This window comes from Pogoniulus pusillus, chromosome 28 (assembly GCF_015220805.1).
Source record: "Pogoniulus pusillus isolate bPogPus1 chromosome 28, bPogPus1.pri, whole genome shotgun sequence".
Taxonomy (NCBI): Eukaryota; Metazoa; Chordata; class Aves; order Piciformes; family Lybiidae; genus Pogoniulus; species Pogoniulus pusillus.
Genome location: NC_087291.1, coordinates 14,010,032 through 14,025,640, shown reverse-complemented (window position 1 = coordinate 14,025,640; position 15,609 = coordinate 14,010,032). Strand labels below are relative to the sequence as shown.

Here is a 15,609-nt window from a genome sequence, read left to right as displayed (position 1 = left end):
TATATTGTCAGGAGTTTAAAAGGAAATGAGCAGGCTCAGTGCAAGGTCTCTAAATGAAAAATGTACCTAAGGGCTAGCTGCACTGGTCGGAAATTCTGCAAGTATTGCCTTGATTTTACACACACAAAAAGAGGCAATTTCTGGGCTCTTATAGGTGGAGAGTCCCTTTTCCACCATAAAGACCACTGAGACACATTTCATTAAGTGGAAATAGTAACTCAGCCAGGAAAAGGAAAATTAGGAAAAGGAGCCTATGAAGAAAAGGGAACCAGATACATCAATTGTTAACATGCAAAGTTTTCCTTCTCCTATGCACTTCTGATGTGCATCACACCCATCAATCCACAGATGAACATTGTTTTTCAATGTGTAACTTCACACACCATTGATGGTCCTTCCCTGATCTCATAGGCTACTCATCCTGCTGCCTAACCTCACCATTTTCATATTATCTTGTTCAGATAATCTAATAAACCTACTTTGCTACTCATACAGATGATACTGATAACTCTAGAACATTATAGTTACTGATTTTCTGTCTTGTAACTCAAAAGAAATCAACTGCTTTATAAAATCCATATCAAGATCAGGGTAAATGGTCAGTCAAATGTGTAGTCTGCTATAAGTGATCTATGGGAAGAAGTGGACAACTTGTCAAAAATGGGCTAATGGAGCAACCTCACCCTCTTAAGATACTTTATCTCCAAAAGTTTTTAAGACCAAAGTGCTGGTGTCATATCTTGTCCTACACTTATCTGACTCTTCAAGATGTGGTTTGGTGAAAAGCAGCATTACCAGCAGCCAAACTCACAATTTCCTCTTGCAGCTGGCAGAAAACATTACCTATTTTAAAAACTCTATCCACTTTAAATGCACAAATCACTTCTGCTTCCAAACAATGAGAATGCATATCTGAAGTTTATATGTCATTAATCTTAAATGACCCCTTTATTTCAGTCTTCCTTTTAGCCTTCTCCTAAGTTCTCCAGCAACAGAAAGCTCTTAAGCTCACTGTAAGACAGGCATCAGTGGAGTGTGTTAATGATTAATTGCATTCACTGGAAAGGTTTGAAAATAATGCAAATCCATGCAAATAGCTCCAAAGCATGCAGTATATTTATTCCAAGAAATTACATCTCTCTTTTAGTATCACAGCTGCTATATCCATGAGGATGCTCTGCTTCTCTCAACTGTATTGCAAAAGGAGGCCACTGGTCTCATCTTGAGATCAGGAGATAGGAGTTGTGTGAATAAAGAACACCAGAGTAACAGAAAAGCCTAATTCTTGTCGGCTCAACAGCTTGACACATTAGCAAGTGAATTAACAGTTAATTAAATCTCCTAAATATTGCAATTTTTAACAGAATTTCTGCCAGTGTATTTTTTACCTTGCCTTAACATGTGAAGTTTGCTCTACAGTTCATGTCAGTGTTCTTGGCTCTAGGCGTGGTGGCTTATCTGATGTTCCAATATTGTTTTCCAGTTCAAGTGCATTATGAAGCTAATTTACCAAATCTTATGACAAGTTACTCCAGAGATCCTTTAAGTGTGAAGTTAAAATCACAGCATCTAAACATAGGTGAGTCCTTGACAACATGAACATCCATTGTGCTAAAGAAACTGGGAGTCTGTGAACAGCAGGAGTAAGGGATAAAACCTCTCTACTGCCGTGTAGCTGAAGTGTCCTTGGATGAAGCTCAAAGCCCAAACAGCAGTGTTTTCCCCAGGTTTCAGTATCAGACAAAATATGGTTCCTAGCTTTAAATAAGAGACCCAGATGACACAAAATACACTGATTCACTCATCTGATGACTCATCAGCTTAGAAACCTGCTTGCCAGTGTAGGTTTGCTGATAAGACTGCAATTTCAACCTTGTATTTTTGGCTTACTCCTGGGCAAAATAATCAAGTCCAATGTCTGTTCTCTTCATTGCATTCCTGCTGTGGTGAATACTCCATAAATGGATGGCTTCCCTTTAGTGTAGTTTCTGTGGCTTCACCTTTTCCTGAGGACAGGTTATTTGAAAATAATTAACTGCTCATTAGTTAAAGTACACACATAAAATGCTACTTTCTTTGTACATTCACAGCAAGGTCATGGGCAGAATAATTATTTTCTTATCACCTTTACCATAAATGTCTGGGTTCTCCCTTTGTCTTTAATTCTATCTGATTAAAGAAAACATAGCTTAACAAATCCTAGAGTCTATGCAGTTTGTCCTATAGCTCATAGATATTGTTTGCTTAATATTTTCAGATCCTTGACTCGAACCACAAAAGGAAAGCAAAGGGACTCTGACAGCAGATTTCTTAAACCTGAGCCTTGTGAAAGCAAATGGGATCCATGGGTGCTGCTACCAAAGAATCCTTGGCCACCTAAATCTGCATCATTTACAGTTAGTCAGGTTAAAAGACAACTTACTGCTTTTCTCTGCATCAAAAGCATTTTTTTCATAGTTATTATCATTGTTATTACTTCTGATTTACATTGGTTTTGGAGTGTTTTGGATCACTCGGTAGCTGAACTTGAGGGTGAAAGTTGCATGTCCCACAGGAAGTCTCCCTGTACTGGAGATCCAGGGACGTGAAATACCAAATTCCTTTAGATTTTCAGGAATATAATCCTGTTTCCAGCTCTTGTTGACTTTGATGGAGGATAACTTCTTGAGGAACATGTCTTTACTTTACTACCAAGAGCTGATGACCATCAGCGTGTGCCAAAACAAACCCTTCCACACTTCCTCTTCACAGGATAGGAACAGCTACTTTGCTCTTGACTCAAATTGCTACAGGAGTGGTTGCTGAGCACTCAGCACATTCAGGTAGCTTCAATTCCTTTTTTAAACACCGTATGGGGATGCTGAGTGTGGCAAGGGGAAGCATTTTTCAATCACTGTCTGCATTGCTGAGAGCTTTGGAGGCATCTTCAGAGATAGATTTAGACTTAAATCTCTAGATTTAAACTGCAAGTAAGCTGTACAGTTAAATGCACCCCAGATAGTGATGTAGCATAAGAAAAGTGCATATTGGATTTTTGGGTCCTTTCCAAGAGCCACTGAGCTGTGCAACAGAGGAAGCTTACAGCACTTGTAAAAATCCCTTCAGCAGTGATGTCATTCTCTGTGTACACTGTTGTGGAGTTCAGTTCTTCTCCAGAATTTCCCAGTTGCAACCCTTAGTAAAAAGAAAAAAATCTGTAAGCTTTTAACCCTTATATATTGTTACAGACAGCTTCCTACCAGCCAGGGAGAAATTGCATTGCATTTCCAGACACTTGTTTGAAATTTGGAGTTCCCCACAGTTGGGTTTGGAAATAATGAACTCCCCATTTTCTGCATGCCATGCAAATCCATTCCAGTAAATTGTGCTTTCTTCATGCATGGCCATTTCAGAGGTTGTTAGTATCTGGACCTCTTGTTGGTTGACAAAATCATAATATAATAGCTCTGTATCTATGCTTATCCTGACTGATGATACAGTACTAGCTGAGCCTCCTCATAGTAATAGAGGTGGCAGTGCCATGAAGTGGAGAAATTCCTCTTCGTGTTTAAATGAAATTTCCTATGCCTCAACTTCCACCTATTGCCCCTTATCCTGTCATTGGGCATCATGGAGCAGAGCCTGGTTCCAGCCTCTTAGCACTCACCCTTTACATCTTTATAAACATTAATGAGGCCACCCCTCAGGCTCCTCTTCTCCGAGTGGCAGAGCCCCAGCTCCCTCAGTCTCTTCTCATAAGAGATGTTCCTTTCCCTTCATCATCTTTGTGTCTCTCAAGCAGTTCTATGTCCTTATTGAACCTTATCTTTGTTTTGACCCACAGGATGGGGGCAGACCCTTGTGCTTGCTTGCTACAGAGAATGAGACACACAGGCATGTTACAGACACTCATTTCCTGGCTTAGGCAACTTCACTTTTTCATTAGAGAAGCCAAGAAAAAGCCAAAGGGCTGCTTTGCAGTGAGGAGACTGCAAGTTGCTAGAGCCTTTTGGGTGCAAAGGGTCTTAAGGAAACTAAGGTGCCACAAATACAATAAGAGATATCTTAAAAATCTAAACTAAGACTTCTGAACCTAGGAGTTCCTTGAAAATGCTGGCCCAGTTTGTCCACTTACTTTGATATAATTATGACATATACTATATGACATACACATGTACTTTATATACTATATACCTCTTAACACCATGAAGAGGTATAAAATGTTCTTTTTCTCCAGCACCATATCATTCCTAGGAAGCAGCTCAGAAAGCATTATTGATGCTGAGAGGACAGATATCTTGGCTCCAAATTCTCATGGGAGTGTGACACCCCTATAGCTCTTGTGAAAGACAGGCATAGTGCCACCAGGCAGCTGTCACTTACCAGTGCAGTGCAGTCACTGTGTGTCATTGTCCAGTGCAATGGTTCATAGGTGCACCTGAGCAGAGTGATGTGACAGCTCTTCATGCTGGCCCCAACTTAGCATCTCTTTGTCCCTCTCTTGCACATCCAAGCTCTTCCAGAGCCCAAAAGGGATCTGAGATTCCCCCTCAGAGACAATTGCCATTTGTATTGATCTCCATCTCCCCTGACATGCTATACAAAGCTCTTAAACCTCAGAGAAGTGGAGTGTAATTTTTGTTTCAAGGTGTGTCTAAAGTGGTGTTATGCCTCAGCAGTTGGAGAGACACGCAAAATCTCTTCATCCTTTTTACTTTTGCATGCTCATTGTGGGGGTGTGACTGCACTGTGGCTGATTTTGCTGACAATGATGTCAGCTATTGGGCACCCATTCAGCTGCAGAGTGGACACCTCTTAGACCAGCATATGAGAAGTGCCCAGTATCCATTACCAAAAATGTTGCTGATCTAGAATCTATTCCAGTCAGATGGTATTTTTCCATTGACTTTGGTGTACTTTGGCACAAGCTTATGAAAGCAAATTCTTTTGTTTTAGGCAGCACTATTGGATTGGTCCTTTAGAAATGCTTTATCAAAACCTCTACAGTTTATATAAATGCAGAAAGTCCATGTGGATATTTTCTGAAATACTAAAAGGAAGAAGCAGGGTTAGAGATTAACTGTAAATATCCTGTTATCATCAATGGCCAGAAGAAACAAGTGGTAAACAAAAGTATATTCAGATCTACCACCCATACATACTGACTCAATAAAGACAAATCAGTAGACTAAGCTTTAATCCATAATGCTTTGCATATGTATAGAACTTATCCTACATAACTTCCTCTTGAAACAGAAATACCTCCAAGTCTCTTTTCATGACATCCTTTGCCCTCCTGCTCTCTCATATACTTTAAGTTCAATGTTTCTTTAAAGCTGTTGCATTTTGGGCTAAATTTAGACATGTGTTTAGCTGAGATCCTACTCCAGTGAATGATGGCTGTGCAGACAAAAATCAGTGTTTGAATCATACGCAGGACTCCTAATTCTAATCTGATCTGTGTCAACATTTCTATAACCTTGTTTACATTTTATTTGCCATGAAATTATGCCCAAGTTAAAACCATAGAATCATAAAATTATTTAGGTTGGAAAAGATCCTTCAAGATTATTGAGTTCAACTTAGTTCAACTAAAAGACACTTCTCTATATCCAGCCTCCATCACAAACCCACACAGTTGACAAATTAGGCACATACAGAATACTCAGGTGGTCTGCAAGTTGTAGATACCAAATGATCCCAGGATCATACTGGTTGTGCTGAAAGTTTTAATATCCTTATCATACTAAGCCTTTGAAATAACAATTTTTATGCCTTTCCTGTGGAACATAATTGTAGAAGGACACAAACTAACCAATCTGGCTAATAATAGACTGGCAGGCTGAAGTTTAAAGAACTATTAGCAATTTATTAAAATCTTTCTGAACCCTGATTTCAAAACGCTGGTAAAGGTAGATTTGTTTGCAATAAAATCTCTTACCTTGAGCACAATTAAAATTAACAGACCGAGGGGGGAAGAAAAAGTCAGGAATAATTTTGTGCCAGATAATTCGCTGCTCCATTAAACATTGCTTTGAGCATTGCATTATACCTTATCATGTTATGATGCTAGCAGTATGGTAATTTTATTACCTTAATAACACTGTGCTGCTTAGTTCAAATAAAGAAGAAAAATATTAATTTGTTCTAAAAGGGCCTGTTTTTAAAAGGCACTAACTGCATCCCAAAAGGCACACAGGAGACCTGTGCAATGCTAAATAAGAGTGGAGACTAAATGAAAGATGCTGTGGGATGCCTCTTCTCATTTAGATAAGAATAATATCTTATTTTACTTTGCCACCAACCACTGGAACAGCTCAGAAGGTGCTGGGAGTGTTCTGGCTGAATCTTGTGCACACCATGTTGAAGAACGACAAACAGAGAGGAGACTGGAGAGGAGGAGGGCAGGGAACCGTGGGGAGAGAGTCTTGGAGAAGGCAGTGGAGGACATGCAGCTGAAATGCCTGCACATGGTTCCTTTCATAAAGAGCCAGTTTAGTTTTAGTACCATGGGATTTCATCGAGTTACAAACTAACAGGCAGCATGTGAAACCCACAAAGTCTGCTCTGTAACTGTTAAAAACGTAAAGCTTTATAAACATGGGAGGGCTACTTTTCCTCCACAGAGGCTTTTTCTTAGTTGGAAAAATAAAACAAGGAAGTGCCTGTTATGTAGGTTGTACTAAAATTATACTTAGCAGAATAAACTAATGTGTAATAGCATGTTCCTCAGCTGACACTTTACCTATCATCTTCTGCTTTGTAAAGAGGGACAGTTTATTTTCCCTTGCTTCCTACACAGTTGAAGAAGATAGTAACTGAGTAGTGGTGGTACTCCTTGAATGTTCATCTCAAGAGATGGACAGGAAAACAGCAAAAACCTGGCAGCCGGTGGAAAGTCAAAACATGGAACCATAAACAGATGCATTCCCGTATGTGTTTTCCTGAGAGGATAATTGTCCTTGATGATAGTTATGTACCTTTAACAAACAACATTACTAGTGAAAATAACTAGAAACAGAGACATTCCAAGGACACCAAAGGGATTTTTCTTTACACAACAGAGGAAACTTTCTGGCCTTGTGGAAAAGGCAAGGAAGGAAAGGGTATGTAACGTCCTGGTGTACTTTAAAATAATCTATCAGTATGCTGGCATGCCCTGTGTGAAAATGAGCCCGAACACACAGAGGCTGTGTAATGACATAATGATGGTAAGCTTACCCTGAATCAGGAAAAAGTTTCTCTTGAATCTAGGAAGAGTTGGACTTTCCAGATCTGGAGTGTCAAAGACACAGTCCATGAGCACATTAAATTTATCAACTTCATTTATTGACTTATTGATCTGTTGGGTTTTTTTGAGAGGAAGATTTTTGTTCTTTCTAGCACCACAGTGTTTGACAACACTGTAAGTCCTGAGATGATTTTGGTGAAGCTTATTGAGTCATGTATCTATAGAGAACAGCAGGATTTGTTCCCATAGCAGACAGGTTCTGGCTTTGCCAAGGCTTCTGCTGTTGGAACTGGGCTACCAAGCAGGATGGTTTGACAGATGATGAGAGAATGAAGAGAATTAGCAAGAGGCAACATGATTTTGTAGTCTGGGTTTGATAATTTGGCTTTTAAATCTGTATTGTCTAATTCTCTTTCTGCTCAGCATCAGTGACTTTTTTTTTTTTTTATCTTTTGTTAGAAGTATATTTGAGATAATAAATTAGCTCAGATCTGTGAACTGACAAACTGTACATGAGTTACATCTGAAATAATGATTGATTTGTAATTTGGCAACAGAGCAGATGAGAACAGGGATTGTCCGCAGCGCCTGTTTGGACAAGAGTGTTCTTTTGACACATGTACTGTGTACAGCAAACTTTGCAATGTGAAACTGGAGGAAAAACCCAAACATCTGTAATCCCATTGTTGAACTAGGGTAATAGAGTTCAAGAGAGTGTTTGGCATGTGTGGTGAAGGAAAAATAAGCTTTGTAGAAGGAAACACTCATGACATGAAAATATTCTGCCCTCACATTCCTTTGTCATGACTTTCATTGTTAGGTCCTGAAATTGTAATGCAACGCAGAGCATCAGCCTTGTAGAAGGACCTAAACTTTAGGATTCAGTGACTCATGCTTAAAGTTATTCCTACTGAGAAAGATTCTGGACCTCAGCTTCTGAGAGCTCTTTTGAGATCCTTGTGTGTACACTGTATTCTGTTTTTTTTTTCATGTGTCTACACATACCCATAGCCTGCACATATGAAGCATAAGACTGCAATACTTTAAGTGAAAAAGACCCTTCGTAAATATAAGAAAAAGGCTTTGGAGGCAAATTAGTAAAATTAAATGGCAAAGGTTTTCAGATGTCCTCAAATTCTCTGAGTCATACTAAAGCTTTAAATTCAATGCAAGTTTGAATCTCTGCTGGTTTTAAGGACTCAGTGAGGAGCAGTTAGAGAACTGCACTCAAGACTTGTTGAAATGCAGGCATTTAGAGATAGCCACATCTCAAATGGAGCAATCAGGCAGGTAGAAATCCATGGATTTTCACTCTGTGACTGTCCTGGTTTGCAACAGCAGCCAATTGCCATATTCCCTTTCACACTGAGGAAAGGGCATGAGGCAAAAATACCTTTGTTACCCCAAGCTCAACCAGCACCAGGCCTTGCCATACTTACAGCTTATCAGCAAAATACAACCTTTAGGACATTAGAACAGAATTCTTTGACATGTTAAGGTATGCTGAAAATCCATTACAATACAATATCTAAGGAGTGTAGTAATTACAATGTGACCCAGGACATCCAAGTAATGAAAATTATGTTGCTTTCTAGTCCTCTCCATTTACTGCTGCAAACAACATACAAATGCACGTTAAAAAAATAATGTTCTTTATGAATGTGCAGTTCCTAGGATGCATTTTTCCCTTCCAAAATTTTGCTTTCCAATAACTGCACATTAGAAAGCTTTTGATTATTTAAAATGTTCTGAAGGGCTGTGTAATGTTACCAATGTCTGTGCCTACTTTTGCTACAAAAAATGTAGAACAAAATCACTGAATGGAGAATGAGAGTTGTGCCCTGCCGTTGCAATATGAGGTAGAAAAAGAACCTAATGGTGAGGGCAAGGTAGAAAAATGTATTCTTACACGAGCAGCTTGCAAACCCAAGGCAGGTATAACTGTATGAGCAATAGGCGCAGCAGGGTAACACCAGCACGTACTGGGATAGGACACAACTATCCAGGCACTGGAATAGGTTGACCAGCTGGTGTCACCGTCCCTGGAGGTGCTCAAGAAGTACGTGGCTATGGCACGTTGGGACATGGCTTAATGGCCGTGGCGGTGTTAGGCTGACAGTGGGACTCGATAACCTGAGCTATCGTTTCCGGCTGTGCTTTGCTTGCTTGGCTTTTTTCTTCCTCCCTTTCGAATCGCAAGAAACGACCCATTTGCAGCCAAGGAGGCTGAGTTTTCTGTAGTCCCTCTGCAAGGTGTGCCGGTGATCTTTGTTGAACGCGTTCGAGCCCAGCCAATAACCCCCAGCGCCAGGCAGCCCGCACCACGCCTGCCCGCGGCGGCCGGTGCGGGGCGGTGCATGCCCTCGTCGGGCTCCCCACCCGGGGCGGCTGCCTAGCAGGGCCAGCCCAGCTCCGCCCGAGGGGCCGGGCCGAGCGCTATAAAGGGCGTGCCGAGGGAGCCACCCGCGCTGTCGCTTTGCTCCTCACTCCTTAGCATGGCTCCCGACAGGTCCCCGTCGGTGTTCGCTGACGCTGGGCTGCAGAGTGGGCTGCAGGTGTGGCGGGTGGAGCAGCTGGAGCTGGTGCCGGTGCCGCCCAGCCGCCACGGAGACTTCTTCGTGGGGGACGCGTACCTGGTGCTGCACACTGTCCGCCGCGGCGCCGACGCCGCGTACCGCCTGCACTACTGGCTCGGTAGGCAGCGAGGCGATGGGGCTCATGTGCCGGCTGAAGGTTCCTGGGGCTCCGATGGCCAGCAGGGCGATGGGAGCTGAACTTTCCTCCCCTGCTTTTTCAGCAGGGCTGCCTGCGTGAAGCTCCCGAATTGAGGCGCTTGAGAGCAGCAGTAGGGCTGCAGCCAACGACTGGGGCCATGCCAAGCGCCGCTGCTTCTTGAGGGGCTGTGGGGATGGACAAATAGGGCATGGCAGAAGGTAGAGAATGTAGACAATAGCTTGGTGAAGGGTTAAAGTCGGATCTCGGCTCATCCAACCGAGGTTCCGAAGTGAAATCCTTCTTTTCTTCAGATGAGTTGTTTTGCTTTTGTTTCCACTAGGACCAAAATTTCGTCTCAAATGTCTCCCTGTGGCATTGTTTGCACTGCTTTGTGTCCAGATGTTGCCTTTCTCAGCTGGATTAATTTTGCTTTCTGATGATGCAGAGACTAGAGTCAATGTCGACAGGTTTTCTGTAGAAGCTTTCTGGTCTTGGGCTGATGTCTCTTGCTTTCACTCCCAGCTAGCAGAGTATTTGCAGTAAACTACAAGTCTGGCGTGAGGATGCACTTTAAGTGACTACTTCATCTTTTTGGAGGTTTCTTGAGATTTGCTTGTCTGGTCACTAAGTCATCTGAACACAGTGGTTGCAGTGTAGCATAGCTGCCTGAAGTCTTGCTTTGTTCTTGTTCCACCACCACAAGTTTCATGTTTGTAGGCAATTATCTCAGTGAATGGACATAAAGACAGGTCTATGTGTATGAACTTCAACGTGTTTGAGTTGCTGTGGTTCTTCTTGTGCTTTTGGATGCACTGAAAAAGGGCAGCAGGTAAAGCTGGGATTGTTTCTGCATAAATGCTTGAAGCCTGTTTAGTTTTCCGTGTGTAATGAGTTGTCCAGCCGGCATGTAGGATAATGCCTCTGATAAGAGACTAATCATAGATGGAAGTGTAAATGGATTTCTGGCAGATATTTTCATGTCAGCAGCACTGCTAGTTAATACCAGACTTTGGCTGTTTAGACCCTTGATAAGAAGTTAGAACAATGCAGTAGTTAAGGTATAGTAGATGCTTCCCAGGGAAAGCTGTGAGGACTCTTGGAAACTGGAAGGAAATGACTGACATTTGACTAATTAAAACCTCCTCATTGTTGGCTAAAGGCCTTTACTTGTGCATGCTAATGCACATCCCATGCTGGTGTGGTGATGTCCACGTATTGTAAGTAGTTTCAGGTAAGCTGGGCACACATTGTTCTTACACAGCTGGCTGGTCGGCAGCAGGATGGCTAACTGCTTGGAGATCCTGTCCTGCTTGCAAGAGATTCCAAAGTTAGGGCAGAGATGCTTATATAGGACTAGTAGGAGTGAATCCAAACTAGTGGAGAGTAGATTTGGGTTAGAAGTTCTTCACCATAAGGGTGGTGCAACAGGTTGTGCAGGGAGGTGGTGCAGGCTAAATCCCAGCCAGGCTGGATGTGGCTCTGGGCAGCCTGATCTAGCAGAAAGTGTCACTGCCCGTGGCAGAAGGGTTGGAGCTGGATGATCCTTGAGGTCTCTTCCAACCCTGACAATTCTGTGAAATACTGCTGCAAGCTTAATAGCAACAAGAGACCAGAACTTCATGCAAGTGCATGGAGAAGGGCAGAAATGCAGTCACTCCTGGGGCAAGACTTGGTGGTTTTGCTATCTGATTCTCACCACTATTAGGTACATCAGATTTTTTTTCTCATGAGCAGAGGTTGTATAACCTGTGGGCCAGAAAGACTTCAGCAGGGTCTTTCTGAAGACTTCCCATAAGCTGCCTCTGAACACTTAGCAGTTATTAGTCAGACTCTGGGATGGAAAGGACTCTTGTGAGAATAAATTGATGGGAAATTCTACAGACTTTGGGCTTTGATACCTAAAAAGGCCTTGACAACACAGTTCTACTTCTGCTTGTCATCTGTGACATGTGTTATTGTGTGGGTCTCATTTGATGGCTCTGAGTCTGAATGGATTTCACCAAAAGTGACCTCAAATTCAGAATAAAAGCAGAGCATTGAATTTTCATATTCTAGAGTGGCAAACTTCCTCCAAAGACTTTGCTTGGGCATAGTTGAGAAGTTAGAAGGAGGTCTAGACCATGGGAGGACAGTCTGTGACCTTTATGGTCTGACAGTCTTGTGCTGTGACTGGCATTCTAGAGTTAAAGTAACCAAACAGTTGTTCCATTGGTCCAAAGTTTCTTAGGTGAAAGCCACTGTTTTACCAAATATCTCACATATGGTGATGTGCTGTCCAGGCTAGACAATTTCTGAATGAGCTTATTTGGGTGCTGCAATGATGTTGATGTGGCCAAGCAGTTAATGTGGATCTGTGCTGTGGTAGCTGTATCCATTTTTAACTTTGAGAGATCTTGGCTTGGGTGTCTGCACTGGCACTTGAGGGAGATCTCAGCAGATAAACTACTAATCCAAAGGGAGCTGCTGCAACTCAAAACTATCACTAGTGAAAACAGCAGACACCATGCCAGTATGAGGCTACTTGTGGGAGTAAGACTGGCAATACCTCACTCAGTATCTTTAACAAAATTATCTATGGTGTTTTTTAAATGGAGATTAAGTGATATGATCCAGTGTGTGAGCCAAGGCTTAGTCTGGTAAAAATGTTGTTCTTTTTCCTCTATGTTCTGATTTAGTTATAGCTGTTTGTACCTTGTAATCTAAGCTTGAATAACCTATGCTTGGATTGATGTTCACTTCTTTTTAACAGAGTTTCACTGAGTATTTTATTGCATAGCAGCTATAAGAGTGATCTGATGGTGGTTCTTATCTTTAATGCTGTTCTAAAACCACTTTACTTTGACTCTGAACCCTACTGTGTAAGTACATATCTGAGGGATGTGGTCCTAATGACACAAATAACTATTTACAAAACAAAACTCCTATCTACCCAAGCACTTCAGCAACAAAACAAACAACCTCCCCAGACAGATAATGCCAGCAAACTTCACTACCAGTTTTAAGGGTGATGCCCTGATTTGAGAAGGTTTATTGCATGTAGCAAGTTCTGCTGAGTGATGGGGACCTTTTCAGAGGCTCTTGTGTTATTGAAAGAAGGATGTAGTTTCGTGTAGGCCTCATGCTCTTCCCCATGCCTCCATTGTTCTTTAGATTCCCTTTCCTGTGTTGCTTTCTGGAGGCACCTGCACAAAAGCCATGGTGGTGGCAGTGGTGACACTGCTCCTGGGAGAAGCACAGTTGTTGGTGGGCAGAGGGCAGTTATCTTGTGGCGTTTGCACCACTGGGCCATGAGTAGAGGACTTGTTCTCTGCAAGATAGGAGCTAGGTTAGTGATAGCCTTAGGCATCCCTGTTCACCTTCTGCTATGCTTTATTCTTTCCTGTTACCTTACCAATGTAATAAATGACAGGCTCAAAATGAGTTAAAACAAGTTTTGTTCAGGTAATAAGAAGCAAGCAAGCATGCAGCGCTGGGTGCTGTGGGAGAAATCTCTACCAGCAAGCACAAGTTAGTTTCTTAGTGCAGTGCTTTATATTCTACTTCTATATGCATTAACTATTCTAAGGAAAGCATACATATTCATTAACTCTTGCAAGAAAGGGCAGGCTTATGATAATTATTTCTTGGAATGAGTGAAAATTTGGGGATCTCTTCTTTCCCTTTGTTGTTCCTTTTGAAGAGACAAAGCCAGAGTCATCCTTCCGTGTACATCTTCAATATCCCCTTTGTTCTTGTTGTGTAAATTCAGCATTTCTTGTAAAAGTTTTGTTACATAGTTAGCATTACATGGTCAGCAGGCCTACATAGTCTCAGTTTCTGTTATCTACTAGTTTGTTCTATTACTGATTCTCAATAAGCATCCCTTGCCTTTTTACAGGTTTCTGTGAAGGCTCTTTGTTGTGGTGTTGTTTGGTTTGTGTGTTGCAAGTTCCTGCAAAAGCATTTCACAAGTTTTTGGATTCACAGCAGTTAGGCTTTTGATTGTCCTTTATTTTCTCACTGATACAAATCTAGTCCCAGTTTGTCACACCACCACAAGCTTCTGGTGGCACCAGTGGCTTGCTACGCTGTGAGGTGACAGAAGCATCTCACTAGACACTTTCCCTTCTTCCACAGCCTGAGAGAGGTACCTCTGCCCAAACTGCCTGGGGCTCTATACTGGTTTTCCACTCTGTCACCTAGAAGCAAGGAAATGGTTGATGTAAGAAGTTGCTGTTGAGAGCTGTTGCTTGTGTCCCAGCAAATTTCTCATATTTAGAAAGAGAAAATAAAAACTAAATGGAAAACCTCACATTTCCTTATTCTTCAAGAGTTCCTGAGAAACCTCTTTTTTTTGAGACTCAGTCCTACTTGTGCTCTTCCTGAAACAATCAGAGTGCTGAAAATGGTCATTAAAAAAAATGTATGGGTGCATACTAAAAGTTTGGTTTCAATATGCAGCCTGCTTTGTAATGTGATTGAGCCATTGAAACACTAGGCAAGGGGGCCAGTTCTGCACAGTCCTGGGAAGAGGCTAATCTCTGGAAGGTACAAAACAAAGTATGACCTCATGAAGCAAATATCTGAGCCCCAAAGCTGCTTTTCTTTCTCCCAGCTGTACCAGGCAGTCTAATAAAAGATACCTAAGCAAAATACCCTTGCTTGCATTATAATGTCGAGAGGACTGCATTTGGATTATTCTAACTTGACAGCTGGGTGAGCTGCTCTTAGCATAAATGAATGCTTTACCATCTCATTAGTCCTTTGACATGACCTTCCTTTATTTTTGCACTTCAACTCAGAGTCCAAAAATTATTACTGCAGACCCTTGCCATGCTAATTCCACTTAATCAAAATATTATCTTGTCCAAAGACACTGAAAGAAAACAAGCTTGGCTATTTTTCACTCTTTTTTTCCTTATGAAGGCAGTTCCATGAGTGGCTAAGAAATGGTCTGGATGGTTGGGCATTTGGTGGTGAAAAAGATTGTGATGTACTGCTTTATTGCAACACAAACAGGCTGTACAACCTGCTGAAGGCATTCCCTGCTTGTCACAGAAACAGCTCCAACAGAATTCAAAGTGCTTTATAGACATAATATTCCATCTTATTTCAGGGAAAGAATGCACCCAGGATGAAAGCACAGCTGCAGCTATCTTTGCTGTTCAAATGGATGACTACTTAGCAGGAAAGCCTGTCCAGAGTAGAGAAATTCAAGGATATGAATCTACCGAGTTTGTGGGCTACTTCAAAGGAGGAATTAAATACAAGGTAAAGAACCAGCTGTCAAATTGTATTCTAAAAAGATATGTAGCATTTTCCTCCAAGTAAAAACGAGTCTTTTGCTTTATAAATGGAAAGATTTATGAAGTTATTTCTTATTTCTTAGTGGGTTTGGATCTGAGCTACCTATATTAAACTGTCAGAGTCTCAGTACTTGTGTAGAAAGAAGCAGTTTGTTTACTTCTGATATGTGCATACATTTCCCAGTGTGGTGGTGTTTGTTGTTTTATTTCCTTCCCCCAAATCAAGCTATCCTGAGATTCCATCATTGTGTGTCTAAAGGAGTTCACAGTAGGGACCCTCCACGTTTGTGAAGTACAAACATAGAAGTGCTGTGTGCCAGACTGAATCATTTTGTTCAAACACAGAACCCAATGGACTTAGTAGTTAAAAGCACAAATGAAGTAGAAACACTCAGAAGC

At 41.6% G+C, this 15,609-nt stretch overlaps 1 protein-coding gene across 2 annotated transcripts in view; it reads left to right on the top strand.

Annotated features, from left to right (window-relative positions):
• Window positions 1-2,261: 2,261 nt before the first annotated feature.
• The window catches only part of SCIN (scinderin), a 65,835-nt gene continuing 52,487 nt past the window's right edge, over window positions 2,262-15,609 (top strand). The window contains exons 1-2 of one of the 2 annotated variants that reach the window (XM_064166893.1): window positions 2,262-2,396; window positions 15,021-15,175. In XM_064166893.1, the coding sequence (XP_064022963.1) occupies window positions 15,074-15,175 (102 nt within the window). In that variant the 5' untranslated portion in view covers window positions 2,262-2,396; window positions 15,021-15,073. Of the gene's footprint in view, window positions 2,397-9,705; window positions 9,905-15,020; window positions 15,176-15,609 lie in introns of those variants that run through there. The other variant, XM_064166892.1, reaches the window with a different exon arrangement.